Source organism: Mastigoproctus giganteus, chromosome 6, assembly GCF_048544385.1.
Source record: "Mastigoproctus giganteus isolate SK-2022 chromosome 6, ASM4854438v1, whole genome shotgun sequence".
Classification (NCBI taxonomy): domain Eukaryota; kingdom Metazoa; phylum Arthropoda; class Arachnida; order Uropygi; family Thelyphonidae; genus Mastigoproctus; species Mastigoproctus giganteus.
This window is the reverse complement of record NC_143580.1, coordinates 13987039-14007424: the sequence shown is the minus strand read 5'-3', so window position 1 is coordinate 14007424 and position 20386 is coordinate 13987039. Positions and strand designations below refer to the sequence as shown.

At 35.3% G+C, this 20386-nt stretch overlaps 1 protein-coding gene across 7 annotated transcripts in view; it reads left to right on the top strand.

Annotated features, from left to right (window-relative positions):
• LOC150083961 (spectrin beta chain-like) overlaps positions 1-20386 on the top strand; it is a 419401-nt gene that overhangs the window by 332281 nt on the left and 66734 nt on the right. For all 7 annotated transcript variants that reach the window (XM_090375838.1, XM_090375834.1, XM_090375833.1 and 4 more), the window contains exons 36-38: positions 5489-5733; positions 9375-9513; positions 16257-16341. In XM_090375838.1, coding sequence (XP_090231964.1) covers positions 5489-5733; positions 9375-9513; positions 16257-16341 — 469 coding nt within the window. The remainder of the gene's footprint in view (positions 1-5488; positions 5734-9374; positions 9514-16256; positions 16342-20386) is intronic.

Genomic DNA, 20386 nt, shown 5'->3' with positions numbered 1-20386 from the left:
CCAGAAACTGTGAAATTGAAAGCATCATCCCCAAATATTGCACAACAACCATACTCAGGAAATATGGACACAGATGCTGGTACCCTGCATGATGAGACAATATTAGATTTACATGCAGAAGATGATATGGACCTTGGGCGTCCTAGCTTCCCCAAAAAAGAAAAGATGAAACCAGAACGACACAAGCAGGTTGGATATAAAAAACAGATAGAACCATACCCAATCCCAAAAACTAAATAATGCAGAATATTATACAGTGGAACTGTAGAGGTCTACGAAGCAATATATTTGATATTTATGACCTAATCAAACAGCACAATCCAATCAGCCTCTGCTTGCAAGAAACCAATCTAACTCCGCAGGTGACTCCAGTGATTAAAAATTATAGTATCTATCAACAAGACAGAAGCAATACTAACTCAACCAGAGGAGGCGTAGCCATACTAGTTGACAACAAAGTTTCTACAAAACAGATCTCCCTGCAGACCACATTAGAAGCTGTAGCCATACGTATTGTTTTAAATTTTACTTTAACCATTGTCTCTGTATACCTTTCCCCAAACAAAGAATTCACTGTGAAAGAACTGGAGGACCTTATAAAGCAGCTTCCATCTCCTTTCATTCTACTAGGAGATTTCAATGGGCACCACACTATGTGGGGATCTCCCCAGATAGACAAACGAGGAAAACTTATTGAAACAGTTCTTGACAGCCAGAATCTCACATTATTAAACACTGGTGCTGACACTTATATTCATTTTCCCACCGGAGTATCTACTGCCATAGACTTATCAATATGTTCCCCAAAACTATTCCCAATCATTCAGTGGATAGTTTCAAGTAACCCACTAAACAGTGACCATTACCCAATTATTTGCAAATTGCAAACAAACAGAACCACACATATAGCCAGCCGCATAAAATGGAAATTTTCAAAAGCAGACTGGAACAAGTTCACAGATTCAATTTCCTTTGATAATGAAGTCATCAAAAGCCAGTCCATAGATAAAGTTACCAACCACATTACTGCACAGATAATAACAGCTGCAACCTGTGCTATACCAAAAACCACAGCCAGTCCTCGCAGACATGCCAATATCTGGTGGAATGATGCATGCCGTGATGCTAAAAAAGAAAAGAATAAAGCATGGAATCGATTTCGCAAGTATCCAACAACTGAAAACTTGATTAATTTTAAGAAACTTAAAGCAAAGGCACGTTATGTGCAGAAAAAAGCGAAAAAAGACTCTTGGATCCGGTTTGCTTCCACTATTACTAAAAATACAGAGATTAGAAAAATCTGGAATAAAATCAAAAAACTGAATGGTAAACTGTTCCCCGAATCAATGCCGATTATAAGCTGGAAAGGTAAAGACTTCTCCACTCCAACAGAAATTGCAAATGCCCTGGCAGATTGCTTTTTCCAAATCTCCGCAGCATCAGCATATGAGTCTACTTTTAAACAGCTAAAAGCTAAAGCAGAAAAGCATAACCTGAACTTCAATACAAGGGCATCTCCTCCATATAACCGACCATTTACATCATTTGAACTAGAGAGCTGTCTAAATAGGTCGGGTGATAGTGCACCAGGGCCTGATGGGATATACTATATAATGCTTAAACATTTAAACAAACAAGCTTTGAATTCATTGCTAATATACTTCAACCGGATATTCTCAGATGGCTACTTTCCTCTTTCTTGGCGTCACTCAATAGTTCTAGCGTTTGCTAAACCTGGAAAGGATCAATCAGATCCACGAAACTATCGGCCAATATCTCTCAGCAGTTGCCTTGGTAAGACACTAGAAAAAATGATCCACGCCCGTTTAGTATGGTATCTAGAATCTCATTCGGTGATGAATAAGAATCAGTACGGATTTCGGAAAAATCGGTCAACTCTAGACCTTATGGTCAAGGCAGAATCCAACATACGCAATGCTTTTATCCGTAAAGAACATCTAGTCATGATTTGCTTGGATATCGAAAAAGCCTTTGATACCACCTGGCGTTATGGCATACTTCAAAATCTGTATGCCACAGGGCTCCGGGGTCAGCTACCCCTTATCATACAGAGTTTTCTAGAAAACAGGACCTTTCAAGTGCGTTACTGCAATTCACTCTCCCGTACATTTGTCCAAGAAGAAGGGGTCCCACAAGGATCAGTTCTAAGTGCAACGCTCTTTGCGGTTAGGCTAAATAATGCAACAGAAAATATTCCGGCTAATGTTGACACCTATTTATATGCAGATGACCTTACTATATCCTATCATTCACAAAGCATGCGCTCCATTGAGCGACAATTGCAGCTCTCGATAAATAAAATAGAGTCATGGGCATCCCGCAATGGCTATCGTCTCTCTGCAACAAAAACAACTGCTATCCATTTTTGCAAAAAGCGTCAGCTCCATCCAGATCCCGAGCTAATATTAGGAACCCAAAAAATACCACTTAGCAAAAGTATCCGGTTCTTGGGCCTTATACTTGACACCAAACTTACCTTTCAGGCACATATACGACAAATAAGAACTCAGTGCATGAAAAAGATTAATATCCTCAAAGTTATATCTTCCATGACATGGGGAGCCGATCGCTTCACTCTTCTACATCTGTATCGAACCTTAATAAGATCTCGTCTAGATTATGGAGCCCCAGTTTATGATTCTGCACGAAAGACAGCATTGGCTTGGCTCAATCCGGTCCAGCATAGTGCTCTCAGGATTGCCTTAGGGGCCTTTAAGACATCCCCAGTGCAAAGTATGTATATAGATGCCAATGAACCTCCACTACATCTTAGGAGAAAAGTATTGCTTCTTAGTTATGCAGTCAAGTTACGTAGTCACCCGTCTCATCCCATCTGGACATATCTTTTTGAACTGCAGTGGGAAAACTTATATAGAAATAAACCCAACGAAAACAAACCTGCTGGTATTCGGCTACAAGAGGTAACTCAAAATTGGAACATCTATCTTGGAAATATCTTTCAAGCTACGGACGCAGTACAAGCACCATGGGCAATGTATATACCTCATTGCGACGACTATTTTCTTCAGTGGGGAAAACACTCCTTATCGAACCACAATCTTAGACAACTGCATGCGAATCACGCATTGACCAATGCTCACAGTCTTCAGATATACACGGACGGCTCCAAAACTGATGTATCCGTGGGAGCTGCAGTAATGAGTCCTACATGCACTATCTCTGTCCTATTACCACTTGAATGCAGTGTTTTTACGGCCGAACTATACGCAATCAAAATGGCTTTAAAACTCCTTAACGATGTTCCAAACACCCAAGTAATAATATATACAGACTCTTTAAGTGCGGTAAATGCCCTGCAGAATAAATCACAACATTTGCATCCATTCCTCTCACAAATCAGGTCACAGTTATGCCAATTCAACAAAAATAATCGGACTGTTACGTTTTGCTGGATACCGAGCCACGTTGGAATTCCAGGAAATGAGCGTGCAGACGAAGCAGCAAAACACCCCACTTGCTTCGATTCCACCCCGTTCCTTTTTCTGATTACAAACCAGTCATACGGCGGATATGTACTGAGATGTGGTCTGAAATGTGGCATAATCAAACAGGTAACAAACTTCTTGAAATAAAACACAATCCACAGCTGTGGAGATCCAGTTCCCGATCAAACAGGCAGGAAGAGGTCGTGCTGGCAAGAGCACGAATTAGCCATACACATCTTACACACCTATTTCTACTGCTAGGAGAAGATCCTCCACTTTGCCCACATTGTAGTTCCATACTTACTGTAAAACATATTATCATTGAGTGTACACATTACCATTCAGCTAGAATCGCATGTTTCAAATCCTTAATTAGCTCACAAAAACCTCTGCAACTAAGCCATATACTTGGAAATGATGCCACTTTATCAGAACTGTTCACTTTTCTAAAAATGATTAACGCATACAATCACTTCTAGAATAGTCTCCTTTCCTATATTGACAAACACTCCAAAGTAACGGTATAGGCGCAATATAGTCATAGCAGCCCTTGCGCCAATAAATCCCACTCCAACAACAAAACAACATGTATGTTACACTATTACATATCAATCTGATATACTGTAACAATGGCGGCAAGTTACGAACATTAAAATCTACGGACAGTTAAGTATTAACTTTCAAAATCACTATCTAAATTAAAAATAAACCAAGGAGCTTGACTAGGACTATAAACAGAGGCGAATTTAACGGCGGGCGCACCGGGTGCACGCCCTGGGCCCCAACTTCTTGAAGAGCCCACGCAAAATCCCAACAAATTAGTTAAACATATTAGTTCAAAACTTTGTGATTATTATTATGCTATTATTAATTATATTATACATATATTATATTCAAATTTTATTGGAAATAAAACATTAATAGTACATAATATTTTTTATTTATTTAAAAAATTGGTTAACATGTATTTTTATTTTCCTGTCTCTCTCTTTTTTTTAAGGGTCCCAATATTTTCTTCTGTGCCCGGGGCCTCAACCGACCTTAATCCGCTCCTGACTATAAAGCTACTTATAGAAAATAATTTATTATGACAATTAAGTCAATAAAATGGCTAAATATTTATAAAACACTTAGTATTTGTCAGAGCTCCAAAATCTTGTCCAACACGTGGATAACCTCATACCCAATTGAATGAGTTGCCATAATCGATTGATTTACCATTCTTGAATGGTTTCCATAATTGAATGAATCATTCAAATGATATGAGTTTAATCAAAATAACTGATTACGACCTCTCAATTATGCCCATCATTAAGCTTTCCATATATTGGTTTCCATGGAACATAGTAACACTGTTTGTTATAAAGAAAGTGACAGACTGTCCTAATAACATATCAGTATTATGCTGAACATTGAGTTATGAGTATTAGCAATTGTTGACTCTATTTTAGTGAGGAATTTTTTTGGTCCTATCAAGGTTCTTTGCTCCACACCAGCAGATAACTGGCTTCAGATTCAAATCATGTAGATTCCATGGCAGCTCTGCCTACTTTATAAATCCTCTCTGAGTGTATAGGGAATTTGTGAAGATAGTAGGGTTTATTAGTGCACACAATGGGCACTTTGACTTGTGAACACACTTATAAAGAGACTGTACACAATCAAGGCCATACAAATTAGCATATCATGGGTACTGGTGCACTATGACCAAAATAATCAAAAATCCCCAAACAAACACCATATAATGCCAAAGGACACTTACTATTAGGCGACCACACCAGATTAGATGCATATCACTGCTCTTATGTTTATTTCCCAGTATATGTAATACATACTAGATACTAAAAGTAATTACATTACATTAGCTTTTTGTTATGAGTCTTAAATTGTTACTTAAAAGGATATTGCGATTTTTGAAAATTCTCTTATGGTAGTTTGAAAAAATCATGTTTAATATGATATTGTTTGCAATGTAGAATAATTTGATAAATAGTAAGATGAAATTTTTTTGTTTTATGTAGGTTCAACAAATTCAAGAAGAATCATCTAAACTTCAGTCAGCATATGCTGGTGAAAAAGCTAGAGAAATTACCAACAGGGAAGCTGAAGTAGTGGGAGCCTGGCAGTGGTTGCTATCATTGTGTGAAGCAAGGAGAGGTAAGTTAGTTGATACAGGAGACCTCTTCAGGTTCCTCAACATGGTTCGGGATCTGATGCTGTGGATGGATGATGTTGTCAGACAGATGAATACATCTGAAAAACCAAGGTATGTTAATTTTTGTCCTGTAGTATAACTAACCAAAATTGGCATTCTTTACAGTTTGTAATAATTAATGTAGTTTAAATCTCATTATAGTGAACATATTGATTTGTGTTGCAACAAATCAAATCCATGTTCACTCTGAGCTTCATACTGAAGTTTATGATGCAAAATAAATTATAATGATTCTGTGTAACTGAGAAATATAATGCTATTTCTGTGTAACTGAGAAATAACTTGAAACTGAGAAGAGAAAAAAAAATATTTTGCTTTGTTCTGGACCAGTTAATTGTGATTTTTTTAAAGTATAAAGAATATTGCATATAATAAACTTAAATATCGGAGTTCGGAACAATCAAAAAAAACCGATCATGCCTTTCAAATGAGCAGCTTTCCTGCATGAGGATAAGTGCATACAGTTAAGTTAAGTTAAGTTTACTCACATACAGTTTAAGGCAAAGGGCAAATGTTTAAGGCATTTTCTTTTATTAAATAGGTTATAGTGTATGTTATAGTTACAGTTGCAGTCTAGCTGTCACACAAAAAGTACAATAGGAAAAGTGTTTTTGAAATGAATTTTTTTTTTATACAGCTACCCATTTTTCAGGGACAACTAGGATTGTTAAAAAGGCAAGGAGAGATATATAACAGTAATGTCACAGGAATAAAAACAGGATCCATGCATTTCCAGAGGACTTTTTTTTTTCTCCTTCATCAGCGGAAGCAAATAAAAATGCATATAAAGACTCAAAGTAAGCATTAAAATGCACAGCTTAATGTCTTTTACTGATGAAGTTGGAAAAAAGTCCTTCAGAAATGCATGGATACTGTTTATGTTCCAGCGGAATTACTGTCTCTTACTAATTTTGATTTTATCAGAAATTTTTTAGGAGTGTACTTGCAGTCTTATTAGTTCTTGTATGCTACAGTACCCTTAGCTCATTACCCTTAACTTGTTTTCTACAAATTAACAGCTATCCCTTTTTTAACCAGCATTATTTCTTTTTTTTATTCAGTTCTAACTGGATTATTACCAACATTTTGACTTTATAAAGAATAAGGAACCTCATAAAGAGTAAACTGAACTAGCTATTTTTTATTCTCAAAATCTAAGTACTGTATTATATTTTAACCCATAACTAGTTGCAAAAAAATTTGAAATTCCCTGGAGCACACAAAAATTTGAAAAATCAGCAAAAAGTAATTCAAAATTGTTAAATTTTTTTTTCATGTCACCTATATTTTCAATATTTTCTGAACACAACTGTGAAAAAGCCATGTTATCTATTAAAAACATATATTTTTAATTAATTTTTGAAAATTAAAACTCCCTTTAGACCTGTCAGTAAGTGAAAGCAAATTTAATAACCACACCCTTCCATATATGCTTTGATTAGCTGAGAGCGTGTCAGTAACGGGAGTGCTTGCTGCTTGAAACAAAGCATGCACATCAACAATTTGATTTCAGACAATGCATTGTCAGAAAGCCAGAGATTGTTAATGTTTGGAGGAAAGCATATGGCAGTAAAAACAGCATGCTATCAATATCTCAGTGTGACCTATGTCTATCAGTGTCTGCATATAATTAGATTTAACTTAATCATGAATTTTTTCTGGAGAATTCAAAAAAAAAAAAAAAAACCCCAGCTATTAGGAGTTTTAGCTGTGTGGATGGAGTAGATGCAATTACAATTTTTTTATAACCACATAGTAAACTATATGGTGTTTAGTAGGGAGTATGTGTTTTGAGCAAATAAACCAAGAGTTTAAAAGTCAGGAACCTTGACAGTATTAAGTAAATGAAACTGATGTATGGTACAGTAAGTGTAAAATATGACTAATACTAATATTTAGTTGCAAACTACTGTCATTTATTTTGAAGGTTGTTTTGGCCTCTACTTCGGTGATTAAATGATGTATACCCTCTAAGTACGGTAAGAGATTGTTAATGTGGCTTTAATTTACTGTGATTTACAAGCATGTGTTAGAACATTCAATTTAAGTTGTAATGTGTGTAATAACATTTTATTGTATAGGCTAGCTAATAATTAAATTAAATATGTACTATGTTTGTTCAATATAAATTAAATTAATATGACATTGCTTCACTGGTAACTACTCTTAAAACTAACAGCTTTCTTTACATTTCATATGTCTGCATTAGCATTCAATGCCAGCAGAAACACTACATTGAACTCTCTTAGCTGGAAACACTGAGTGGTTGTGACGAGGGTGAAATGAGAACGAGCAAGAATGTTAGCAGTCAGACAACAACAACAATCTACCTCATTACAGTTAATCATTGTTTTCAGATAGTATACTGATGATAGATAGTATACTGATAGTATTCAGATAGTATACAACTGATGCTGGTACATCACAGTATTGAATGTTAATGTTAAAACACTGTCATTGGTAGTGAAGCACTGTGCTACATTGATTTACTTTAAAGTGTTTAGTTTTTCATTAAAAGCTACCAAAGAAGATGACAAAAATAACCTTCAAAACATACGGCAGTTATTAATAATTTTTGACCACCAAATTTAGTTTTCAACACTCAGAGTTGGTTCACTTTCTATAATTTGACTTACTGGGTTTTTTTTGGGATTTATTTAGGACTTATTTGACCTATGCAATAGATTTTAAAGTAACGAAAATAATTGGCTTTCAGGATGGCTCAAGGCATGTGTTAAGAGTGTAAGGCACATTAGGTGCTACAAACATAGGGGCACCTACTGCTATAATATGCCAATGTTTGATATTTTGAATACTTGGTAGGTAGAACAACCTTCATCTCACACTCACCCGAATGAAAATTTAAGCCAGTACTGCTTGCTTTGCTTTAGTTTTGGTATTGGTGGAAGTGTCGAATTTTTTGGCATTTAAAAGATGGTCAGAGCACCATGCATCTGAACCATGGGAATAGATTTTGGGTAGAGCTAGATTTGTAAGTCAGGTAAGGGGAGAAATAAGAGAGAGGGAGGAAGGAAGAGCTGCTGGCTGATGAGTGAATGGCTCTCACTCTGCTAGATTAATCTGTTAATGTTGCTTAATTTATTATAGAATGAAAGAAAATCATCAGACTGCATGAAATTGGAAAAATTAGAAATTTGCTTATAATGGGTTAAGTCTATTGAAATTAACTTAGAAGTGTTAAAAGTATAAATTTAAAATGAACGAGATATATGTTTTTGTTGTTTGGAGATTTTTTTTTATTGGTACACTGACTGCTTTGGTCACAGTTCATTAGCTCGTATGGTTTATTGTTTGTTTATGTGTTGATTTGCATGTAATATTGGTTGAAAAACTTGGGTTAACTCACAAGAAAAAATTTGCGCTTTTCCCTGAGATCAGCTGACTTTTACAATTACAATTACTTTTACAGTTTCTCTGGTTTTAGGCAGGATTTGAACCCAGTATTCTGTACAATAGGATCCTTAAAATGCTACTAGTTATTTATATCTCAAGTTTTTAAATCTTTATATAAAAAAAATAATAATTGGATGCATTTTACACATGAAAAATTAACTATATATATATATAAGTGTGTTATTGAAGTTTAATTTTTATTTGTTGATTTCTTTTTATACTTAAAAATATTGTTAATATTTATAAATTCAAAAAATTGTTTTTTTTTGGAATTTCAGAGATGTATCTGGAGTGGAATTATTGATGAATAACCACCAGAGTTTAAAAGCTGAAATTGATGCCAGAGAAGATAATCTGTCTGCCTGTATCAACCTAGGGAAAGAGTTACTAGCTCGTAATCACTACGCATCTAATGAAGTAAGCAGATGAATATTGTATTTTGGTTCTCCCAGAAATTTTGAGGGGGGGAAAAAAATATATATATATAATAAAAGACTATCTGTTCCTTTTTCATCTCTTACCTGGTTATCCTACCATATATCACTACACGCCTTATCCATTTTGTAGAATTCACTTCTGGTGTATACTGTGGATTCAATATGATTAAACAAAACCTTCTTTACACTTTCTTCATAATATATATATATATATATATTCAAAGGGATTATTTGCTTAAGTAATTTTTTAAAAATATTTGTTCGAAAATACTTGCCTATCTTGTTACTGGCTGCAAAGATAGAGCTAGTAAGTATATATTTTCTATTAATTTATCTAAATGTATGTTGTTTCCATAAGCAGTCCGTGTCTGGCTATATAGCTAATGGGAGGGAAAGTTTTGAAAATACTTAGGATAGCAATAGACACTCCTGCCCTCGTATTACACTAATAGCTCAGAGTGTTGAAGAATTTTAGGGAAAGGACAGTGAAAAGAATATGATTGAAGAAAATACAGTTGGTGCTCAGGTAATCTGGGGGGGTAAGTTCCCATCCGTAATAGTAACAGCCTGGATTAGATTACTGCAATTTGGATGGAGATGTCTTTGTATCTCTGTATATCCGAAATGTTATGTTAATGTCTACACTAATGCTTAAATAAACCCTAAAGCTATTAACTATTAAAATTAAAAATATATAAACCAATTAACATTAAAAACTCAAAATTAAAAATAGAAGGTAACTGGCAGATATATGTGAAACGGTATCTCTTCAGGATGCCACACTGTTTCACTATTTCAGTGAATAGTACTGAAATAGTCCATATATGCCACCATTAATATTTCAGTAGTCTCCTGGGCAGTGTATACAGATTTCTGCCTATTCAACAACTACATATACAATGGCAAATACACATATAAACAAGTGATAGACGTCCCAATGGGATCCAAATTCTCAGTACTGGCAGCGAACCTTTTCTTACATCACTATGAAAAGGAATACAACAAAAAGAATAAAAACCAAATTAAGACATACAGATACATCGACGACATGATTTCTTTTGAGAGCAACTTAGAAGAGGTCAAAAAATATATCTATCCCAATGATCTAACCTTAACAAAAATGAACAGAGACAACACAAAGGTAACGTTTCTAGACCTAAAAATAAATATCAGGATGATTAACCAAATAGAAATAGGAATTTACGATAAAAGAGAAGAGTATATTTTTGAAATAATACACCTTAGCCATTGGAGTTCAAACATGCCAATTAAAATACAAAGAAACATAATAACCTCACAAGCAATAAGAATAATAAGAATTTGCAACAACAGTAGACTTAGATTTGAAGCACATTTGGACTTTAAAAGACAAGCTTACTAAGAATAAAATTCCATACAGATTCATCGATAAATACTTAACTAAGGTAATAAAAAATGAATCAAAAATTATACAATAGAGGAAGAATAGCAAACATCAACAGAACCATTTTGTATATATTTTGTAAATAAATATAATTTTTGCCTACATGGGCTGTTCACTCCCTGTAGTGTGTAAAGAGAACACTCTCCGGGAGGGCAACTTTATGATAGGCATATATCTTAGTATATTTTAGTTTCATCTTAGTGTTATTTTAGCTACGTTAGCTAGTTTTTTTTGTTGTTTTTTTCGCGAGCATTACAGTACATTTAGCCTTTATTGCATTGGTTTGTCTTGGACCTTAAAAGGTCACCATCTATGCCCACAACTTGGGCAGCAAACCCAAACAATTATTCTCACTTTTTGGTTCTGGCTGCCACATGCAGGTCGGTAAGTCCTAGCAGTGATGTTATATAATTTTTTTTTTTTTTAATATTTTTTTTAGTAATTGTTAATTTCTAACTAGCAGCAGTTGTCAACTGCTTAAAAGCATAGGTAACTTAACGTAGATGCCACAGTTTTCTGTACATTAGATAAATTATTTTCTTTTAAAAACGTTTGGCCCCAACACAAAATTATATGTACAGGAGACTGCTGAAATGTTAATGCCGGCATATATGGACTACGGGCACCTCCATAGCCAGATGGGCAGGAGCAGCAGTGCATAGCACACGCTTCTTGATTAGACCGGGGTTCGAGCCTGTGACCACCAAATACGGAGGATGTGGAAAGGTCAGAGAATGACCGCCGCATATCCCCGGAGCAATATGGCCTTAGTTGCTAATGCTCCTAAAAACCAAATAACAAACAATATATGGACTATTTCAGTACTATTCACTGAAATAGTGAAACGATGTGACATCCTGAAGTATCTCTTCAGGATGTCACATCGCTTTAATTCAGTTCTATTAAGATGTTTTTAAGGGGTGGCTGAATTTAAGATTTGATTAGCTAAATAAATTGGGGGAGGGGATTGCTACTACACACATTCCTTGCTACACACTACATGTTTTTGTAGAATTGTTCTTTAGTAGTCAAATGAGTTTGACAAGTATATTGGATGAATTATATTTTTAATGAATGCTGATACTTTGTTAAGTTACAATAGGTCTCATTTGGATAACTGGGTCTGAGTAATTTAATAACACCATTGATGAACGATGCAAGAAATGCACACTTTTCCCAAAGGATATCTTATCAGTTTTAATTTTTGATTTTTAATTTTCATTCTGTTATAACACTTTAAAAATTTATCATACCATTAAAGAGATGTGTCTTTAAATCTATAAGTGTTTACTATTCTATTCTTTCATTTTTTTTTTTATCCGATTAAATTATTTCTGGCACTATTAGCATTTTTATGTTACCTTAATTTTATGACCAACATGATAACTTTTAAAGAACACATTAGATAAAATGTGTCTCTTAATTTTTCATGCTAAACTGTTTATTTAAGAACAGTTTTCTGCTTCAATGTCATGATGCTTAATGCATTTTCCATACAAATACCCCTGGGATAGCATTTAGCAGTGATTATCCATAAGTAGAAAATGTAATTAATATTTGAGCATCATACTTGACATTTCATATAGCCCAATGGCTACTGGCTACTACAAATGTAATATTAAAAGTAGCAAGGGTTTCTTTTTAAGTAACTGACCTCAGAGTTATTGCTATTTTTTGCTATTTTTAATATTTGATATTTAAGCATTATTAAAACCTTAAACTTTCCTTAATATAAACAGCATTTTTATGACATGTGTCCAAGGAAACTTATATGTGTGAAACGCAAAATCAAACTGACTAAAACCATTTAGAACCAAAACAGCAATTTAACCAAATAAATAACTTAAAAAAAAAAAAAAAAAAATTCCAGCAATAAACAAATGTTGAAATCAAATGAAGAATACTAATAATGAATATTTAAAATAAAAAAAGTAAGAATAACATTATCAATATTGTTTCAAAGCATAAAATCAAAATAGTAATAATAATGTGTTTTGTTTTGTGTTTTAAAATTTCATTGGCACTTGGTTTCTATAGTTGATTATTCTTAGAAATTTTCTCAGTTTAAGCTGTTTCATTTGACTAAATGAAACAGCTTCTAGACTCTTTATTAATTTTGGAATCTTTATTGTATAGTTACAATAGTGTGATGTATAGTTACAATATATTGTAACTATACAATAATCTTTATTGTATAGTTACAATATACAAAATACAATATCCCATCACAGCTGTACAGCTAAGGGTTACAAATATGGTGTTTTACATGTTTTTTGATGAATACAGTTGGGCCCCCATATCTGCTGATTCAGTTACCTGCGGTTAACCACGGAAAAACAAAAAAACTAAGACGTACTACTCACGTGTCCAATACGATGCTTCTCTTTATTTTTTACAATGTCACATATGGTTTGGTCACCAACCTTATAATGGTTCTTTAGAGATTTAACGGACGCACCGTTTTCAAACTTTTGAATAATTTCAAGTTTTTGTTTAATTTGAAAGCACAACTCTTGCATTTGCCCATCATTTTCGCAATTTCTAAACCAAAAAAAAAAAAGTTACTATAAAAAAAAAGAAGAAAAATTCCGAAATTCCTGACATAAATAACGAAACAAAATTTGTCCTTTTGCAGTGCGATGGAACACAAAAATTGACACGACGCACTAAATCAAACTAAACATTTTTTTTTTTTTTTTTTTTAATTTGGAGCCTTGAAGTGTCCAGGTTAATCCAATCCCGGTAAATCGAGAGGCTGCTGTACTTTATTATTACTGTATTTAATGTTGGTAATGTCTTACTGTGTGTTTAATTTATCAATTAAACTTTATTATACGTATGTATATACAAGAAAATCATGTTATACATGGGGTCAGCAGGTGTTCACTTGTATCTGCGGTTTCAGCCATCCATGGTAGGTCTTGGAATGTATCCCCTGCGGATACGGGGGGGCCTTACTATATAGCATTGCCAATTAATATGAATAACTAATAATACAAAATAATACAGGGATATCCATTAAATGTATAGGGTTCAAAACTGTATACAATTACAGTTAATGAGAGAGAGAGAGAGAGAGAGAGAGAGAGAGAGAGAGAGAGAGAGAGAGAGAGAGAGAGAGAAGCTCTTTCCTGTGCACAAGTTCCAATTAATTCATTGATTGTAGTCGCTAGCAACAAAACAGATTCCTCTAGTTACCTTTCTATTCTCCACAAAGTGTTTTAGATCTGTATCCAGGCCTTGTGCTGCCCGAAGCATTTGAGGCAGGAATCTGTCTGTAATATGGAGATGATCTAGGTTTGACCTAAGGAATAGTGAGGCCCTTAGGATGTGAAGAGAGATCCTCTAGTGGCATAAATCTCAGGTGTTTGGAGAACTAATATGGCCTGTTATCATCTTTAATGTAGTGTACAGTCTTTTTTGCGTAGATCTTATGGTGTAACCTAGTGTACTGCAGGTTCTGTGCCAACTCTGTAGTTCTGACTTGAGTTTGCAGCTGGTGCTTGAAGTTGAGCCATTTCGGAAGCCACTGCTAATCTGCTAAAAGCGGTCATAGGTTTGTGAGGGAGCAGAAGCCCAAATTTCTGATGCATACAACAGTACTTGATGAACCGTCCTGTAAATATATTTGAGTGATGTTTCTTGATCTCTGACATGAAGCAGCTGATGTTTTGCAGTCTATCTCAGCTGACTAAATCTTTAATGCATGGATTGCAATTGGGCATGAAAGTTTGGAATTAAATATTACCCCTGAATCCTTGTGTTGAGTCACTTGTGGAAGAATGGCAACACTGTTGAGAGATGACTGTATCTGGGAAGGTTGTTTTTTTTGAGGGAGAAAACTATATCAAATTTGGCAGGGTTGATAGTCAACAAGGCCAGGTAGTCAGAGAAGTTGCTAAGAACATTGTTTATTCTCTTGGTAACTAATTGATGATCATGTGGAGGACTTATAGTAGTAACAAATTTGATGTCATCAGCATAGCATAGTACTCTTTCCTGTGAAGGTAAATAAATGGAAAGATTAGTGCCCAGAGAGAGAGAGAGAGAGAGAGAGAGAGAGAGAGAGAATGAATGAATGAGCCCCACCCTGGGGAACTCCAGCAGTAACACGGCAAGAAAATGACTGGCATCCAGCTGTAAGAGGTATCACTCTGAAGGGTGGTGGGTGAGCAGAGGAATCCCAGGGCAAATCCTTTAACCTGAAAGAACCTTTCCAGTAGCTGGAGAAGCACCCCAATATTAACAGTGTCAAATGCTAATTGTACACAGATACACAGTTGAAATTTCAGAATTATTATCAAAAGCCTGTAGAATTTTTAAGATTATTGATAGGAAGTTGGTGACTGTGAATCTGTGCTTGAGGGCAAGGTGAATATGGGGAGGCATCTCAGGGAGTGGGTGGTTGGAAAAAGCTGGTAACCATGTTTTTTCAAGAAGCTTAAGTAGACCAGACACTTTAGATATGGGCCTATTGTGAATGATTGATATTGGTCTACTGAATTTGGAATGGGCATTACTTCATAAATATTCCATTGCTGTGGAAAGTAGTTTCCTTTTATCATAGTATTATATATTGTTAATAGCACATCAGCAATATATGGACTTAAGTATTTTAGCATGAAGTGCAGCACTTTATTGTCATCAGCAGTATCTGAGAGCACTAATGCTTTAATAACATTTAATAGTTGCTGTTTTATGATGACAGTGATGTCAAGGATATCCCTTTGGTTGGAATTCTTCAGGATCTGTAAATTGGTGGATGTGGCATTTGAGAACTGAGTGATATGAGTAAGCCACTCCTCTGGGTTAACATTCAACAGGAAGCTTGACTAAACATTTGCATAAGGAATTCTGTCTATATTTATGTTGCAGAGACACATTTTCATGAACATACTGCTGTTCACATACCATGGTAAGTTTGACACTGATGTTGCTTAAATATGAATTATGTTTGCTGATGGATAGGCATTATTGAAGAGTGTTTCCAATCTTCAATAATGCCAGAAGTGTTTATAAACAGGGCTGGACTGGCAGATTTTAGCCCTGGCAGTTCCCAACAATTTTGGACCTATCTGGATCACTTATTATGTAAAGGTTATTATTTGATGACCCAAATTTGCTGTTGGTCTTAGTGGTGATTGCCACCTGTCTGGTTAGGCCAGTCTTCCCCTATTTATACACTAAATTGCATTTAGCATTAGCATACAGGGGTAGAGTTAGCTTAAAATATGAGTAACCTTTATGCAGTGTAAGTATTTAACATGCTGTTTAATGTTTTGATATGTTTATCTTCTCAGATTAAAGAGAAATTGTTAGCTTTAACAAACCAGAGGACAGCAATGATGGACAGGTGGGAAGAACGATGGGAACACTTACAACTCAGTAAGTTTAAATTGTATTTTTATTAAACATTTCTTTTTTTAATTTTATTTTGCAATTATTAAATAATTTTTAATTTTTAATGTAACGTTTTTCTATAGGGATAAAAAAAATGTTACATTTTAAGTCATAGCATTAACCAGAAAATTGATATAACATATAAACTAATTCTATTATTTTTAACTAGCCCATCAACTGATTTCAATTGGATTTAAATTTGACCTTGGTTAAATTTTATCTTAATCTTTAAATTTTAATTTTATCTTTAAATTTTAATACGAATTAAGAGCCAAAGGGATTACTATTCTGTAACTTAGTGTTACTCTTAAAACCTAACCAATCACCTATCCCACATACCCAGAAGTTGCACTGGTCATCTGATTGGTTTTATACAACCAGATGATCAATGCGACTTCCATCGTTTACCAGTACAACACGGCAGAAAAATAATTCATTTGAAATAAATACAGTAGATGAAATTGCAGACACATTAAGTTGCTTATCTGGATCTGTGTTTTATATTTATATTTTGCAGTTATAAAATCTTCTTTTTCTTAAAGTTCTCTGCCCTCGGGCAGGTTCAGGGCTCCATTGGCGCCATGCTTCTCTATGTTGTGCTATACATTTAATTCCTGCATAATTTCCTCTTACCATTCAATCCATCATTCCAATTCTCTTTCGCCCAACAGTTCTCTTCGCACACATCTACCCCTCAATCCCTTTCCTCTACATGCTTTCTCTTCTCGATACATGTCCTATAAAGTTATTTTGTTTCCTTAATTCCTTACTAAAGTTCTCTTCTACTTTCTAAAAATCTCATTAATCACTCTGTCCACCTATTTCACCCTTTCCATTCTCTTCCAGACCCACATCTCAAAAGTTCTAGGCTTCTAATCTCCTGTTTCCCAGTGTCCATGTCTCGGAGTCATAGTACAACAGTCCATATTAATGTTTTCACCATTTGCTTTCTTAATTCCTTTTTGAAGTTTCTTCTAAATAGTTCTTTTCTGTTACTAAATGCCCTTTGCCCATTGCAATTCTTGTTTTTATTTCTTCCAGGCTTTTTGCATTTTCTGTCATTATGCTTCCCAAGTACCTGGTTATTTGGTTTTTAGGAGCATTAGCAACTAAGGCCATATTGCTCCGGGGATATGCGATGGTCATTCCTTGACCTTTCTGCATCCTCCGTATTTGGTGGTGACGGGCTCGAACCCCGGTCTAATCAAGAAGCGTGTGCTACTCACTGCTGCTCCTTCCCCACCTGGCTATGGAGGCCACCAAGTACCTGTATCTATTGACCTGTTCCAATATTATTCCATCTAATGTTGTATTGATTCTTCTTCCTGGACTCTTTGAAATTAACATTACCTTGGTTTTATTGCTGTTAATCTTCATACTTTTCTCCTTTATTGTGCTGTTCAAGATGTCCAAGGAGCTCTGTAATTCTTCATTATTAGCAATCAATATCTAGTCATCTGCAAATCTTATTGTCTTTATCTTCTCCCTTCCTACTTTTTTGTTATGTCAAGGATCTGGGTATATTCTTACCATGTGTACACCATATTCAAAATTTCATACTTCATACAGCTTGTGTGAAGTAATGAAACGCGACTTTTTCTTACTATATAAAATATAGTAAGAAATAACTATATTTTATATAGTAAGAAAAATAGAGCAAACTTATCTGCGAAAAGGTCCAAACCTCCCAAACACTTCCTAGTTCATTTCACAAATATACATTGTCTCAATTCTAATCTCAGTGATGTCCATTTCCACTTACAGTCTGCCAAACCCCATGTACTTTTTTTTGGCAGTATCTCAGTTATCAGTTTATTCAACCACTGCTCATCTCAGTTGCCCAAATTATTCACTGTATGATTCCTTTCGCCTCAAAGGTGGTATTTGTGCATATGTCCATTCTGATATTCCCTGTCAGAGTCTTGGTAATTTGGAATCTCCAATTTTCAATGTTCTCTGGCTTAAAATCTCTCTACTTCTTGTAAAATTCATCTGTTGTCTCTACCGTTCTCCCAACTCCACTAATCACTTGGAACTCTTTGACTTCCTCTCTCTGCAACTTGACTTTCTCCACTCCAACTTTCCTAACAGCGAGGTAATTTTCCTTGGTGATTTTAATGTTCGAATCTCCAGCTGTCTTACATTTTCCAGTCACTCAGACCCAGCTGGTCAAGATGCTGAGGCTTTTGCAATTACTAATGATCTCACACAGATTGTTCATTTACCTACCAGAATACCAGACAATCCTAACCATACAGCCAACATTGCTTGAGCTTTTTCTCACAAACAACCCTTCTAAGTACACCATCGAAGTGAGTGGTCCTTTAGGCACCACACATCACAACTTGGTGATTGTCCCTTCTCCAATGGAGCCTTTATCTCATGGCTGTTCCCAACCTCATGTTGTTTGGCAATACAAGAATGGAAAATGGGATGACCTGCGAGATTTCTTTTCTTCTTTTCCTTGGTCGGATTACTGTTTCAAAACTTCTGATGTCAACGTTTGCTCAGATCATGTCAGTGATATTATTCTTATAGGAATGGAATCCTTTATCCCACACTCCATTTTAAAATTTTGTCTTTTATCTAAACCTTGGTTTTCCAATAAATGTGCTAAGGCTGTTCAAGAAAAGATTGTTACATATCGTAATTGGCTTGTTTCTAATTCTTCGGTTTCATTTTCTGCGTAAACCACAGCTTGCAACAATTTTAAATCAGTTATTAATCAGTCCAAACTAGATTTTGAAAAGGCTAAGAGTACAAAACTTGCTTCATGCCCTAATGTTAGCTGAACATTCTGGTCTCTTGCCAAAGCTATTGGCCACAACTTTTGCCCATGTCTGCTCCCACCTCTGTCAAAACCAGATGGTTCTATTGTCACTTCAGCCAAGAATAAAGCTGACCTGCTAGCATCCCATTTTTCTTCCAACTCATGTATTAATGATCATGATAAAACACCTCCCACATCCATTCAATGTTTCCTGTGGTCTTCCATCAAAAGGATGTCAGAAGAATTTTGACGAATCTTGATGATAAAAAAACTCCAGGTCCAGATGGTATTTCTCCACTTTTTCACAAAACTTGTGCTCATGAACTTACTCCTGTTCTTTGCCGCCTTTTTTCACTTTCTTATTCCAAAGGTGTTTTTCCTTCTGCTTGGAAATTTGCTCATATCTGGCTAGTTCCTAAAAAGGATGACAAATCCCTCCCATCCAATTATCGTCCCATTTCAATTACTTCTACTCTTTCTAAAATAATGGAGAAATCAATTAACCGCCAACTCTTAAACTACCTAGAAAGCTTCCATCTAATCAACGATTTCCAGTATGGATTCCATCAGTGTCGATCCAGTGGTGATATTCTGGCTTATGTTACCTATTTGTGAACAAATTCAATGGAAAAGTTTGGTGAAACACAAGCAGCTGCTCTTGACATCTCAAAAGCTTTTGATCATGTTTGGCATACAGGCTTTTAAACAAGCTTCTGTCTTATGGTTTGCAACTGTTTTTTGTAATTGGTTATCCAGTTTTCTCTCTGACCGCTCACTGAAGGTGATGGTAGATGGCTCTCTGTCTTCTAACTTCTCCACTAATGCCGGTGTTTCCCCCAAGGTTCAGGTCTTTCCCCCACTCTTTTCCTCTTGTATATTAATGACCTTCTTCCATTGACTGGAAATCCTATCCATAGTTTTGCCGATGATAGCACATTGCATTCCACTTTCCATTTTGAGAAACCTTGCCCTGCTCAATCAGCTTCAACTTCTCGAAAATCTGCTACCAATTCCTTAAATGCCGATCTTCAGGTAATTCTCCAGTAGGGCAAAGACAACTTAGTTGATTTCAATCCTTCTAAAATTCAGTCCTGTCTTATATCTTGCAAAAAGGATCCTTCTGCTCCTATGCTTATCTTTGGTGACACTGATTTCTGGGCAAGATGATATATCTCTTTTGGGGATTACCCTGACTTTTAATCTCTCTTGGCACAAGCACATTATAAATATTGCTTCCTCTGCATCTAAAAAAACTTCGTT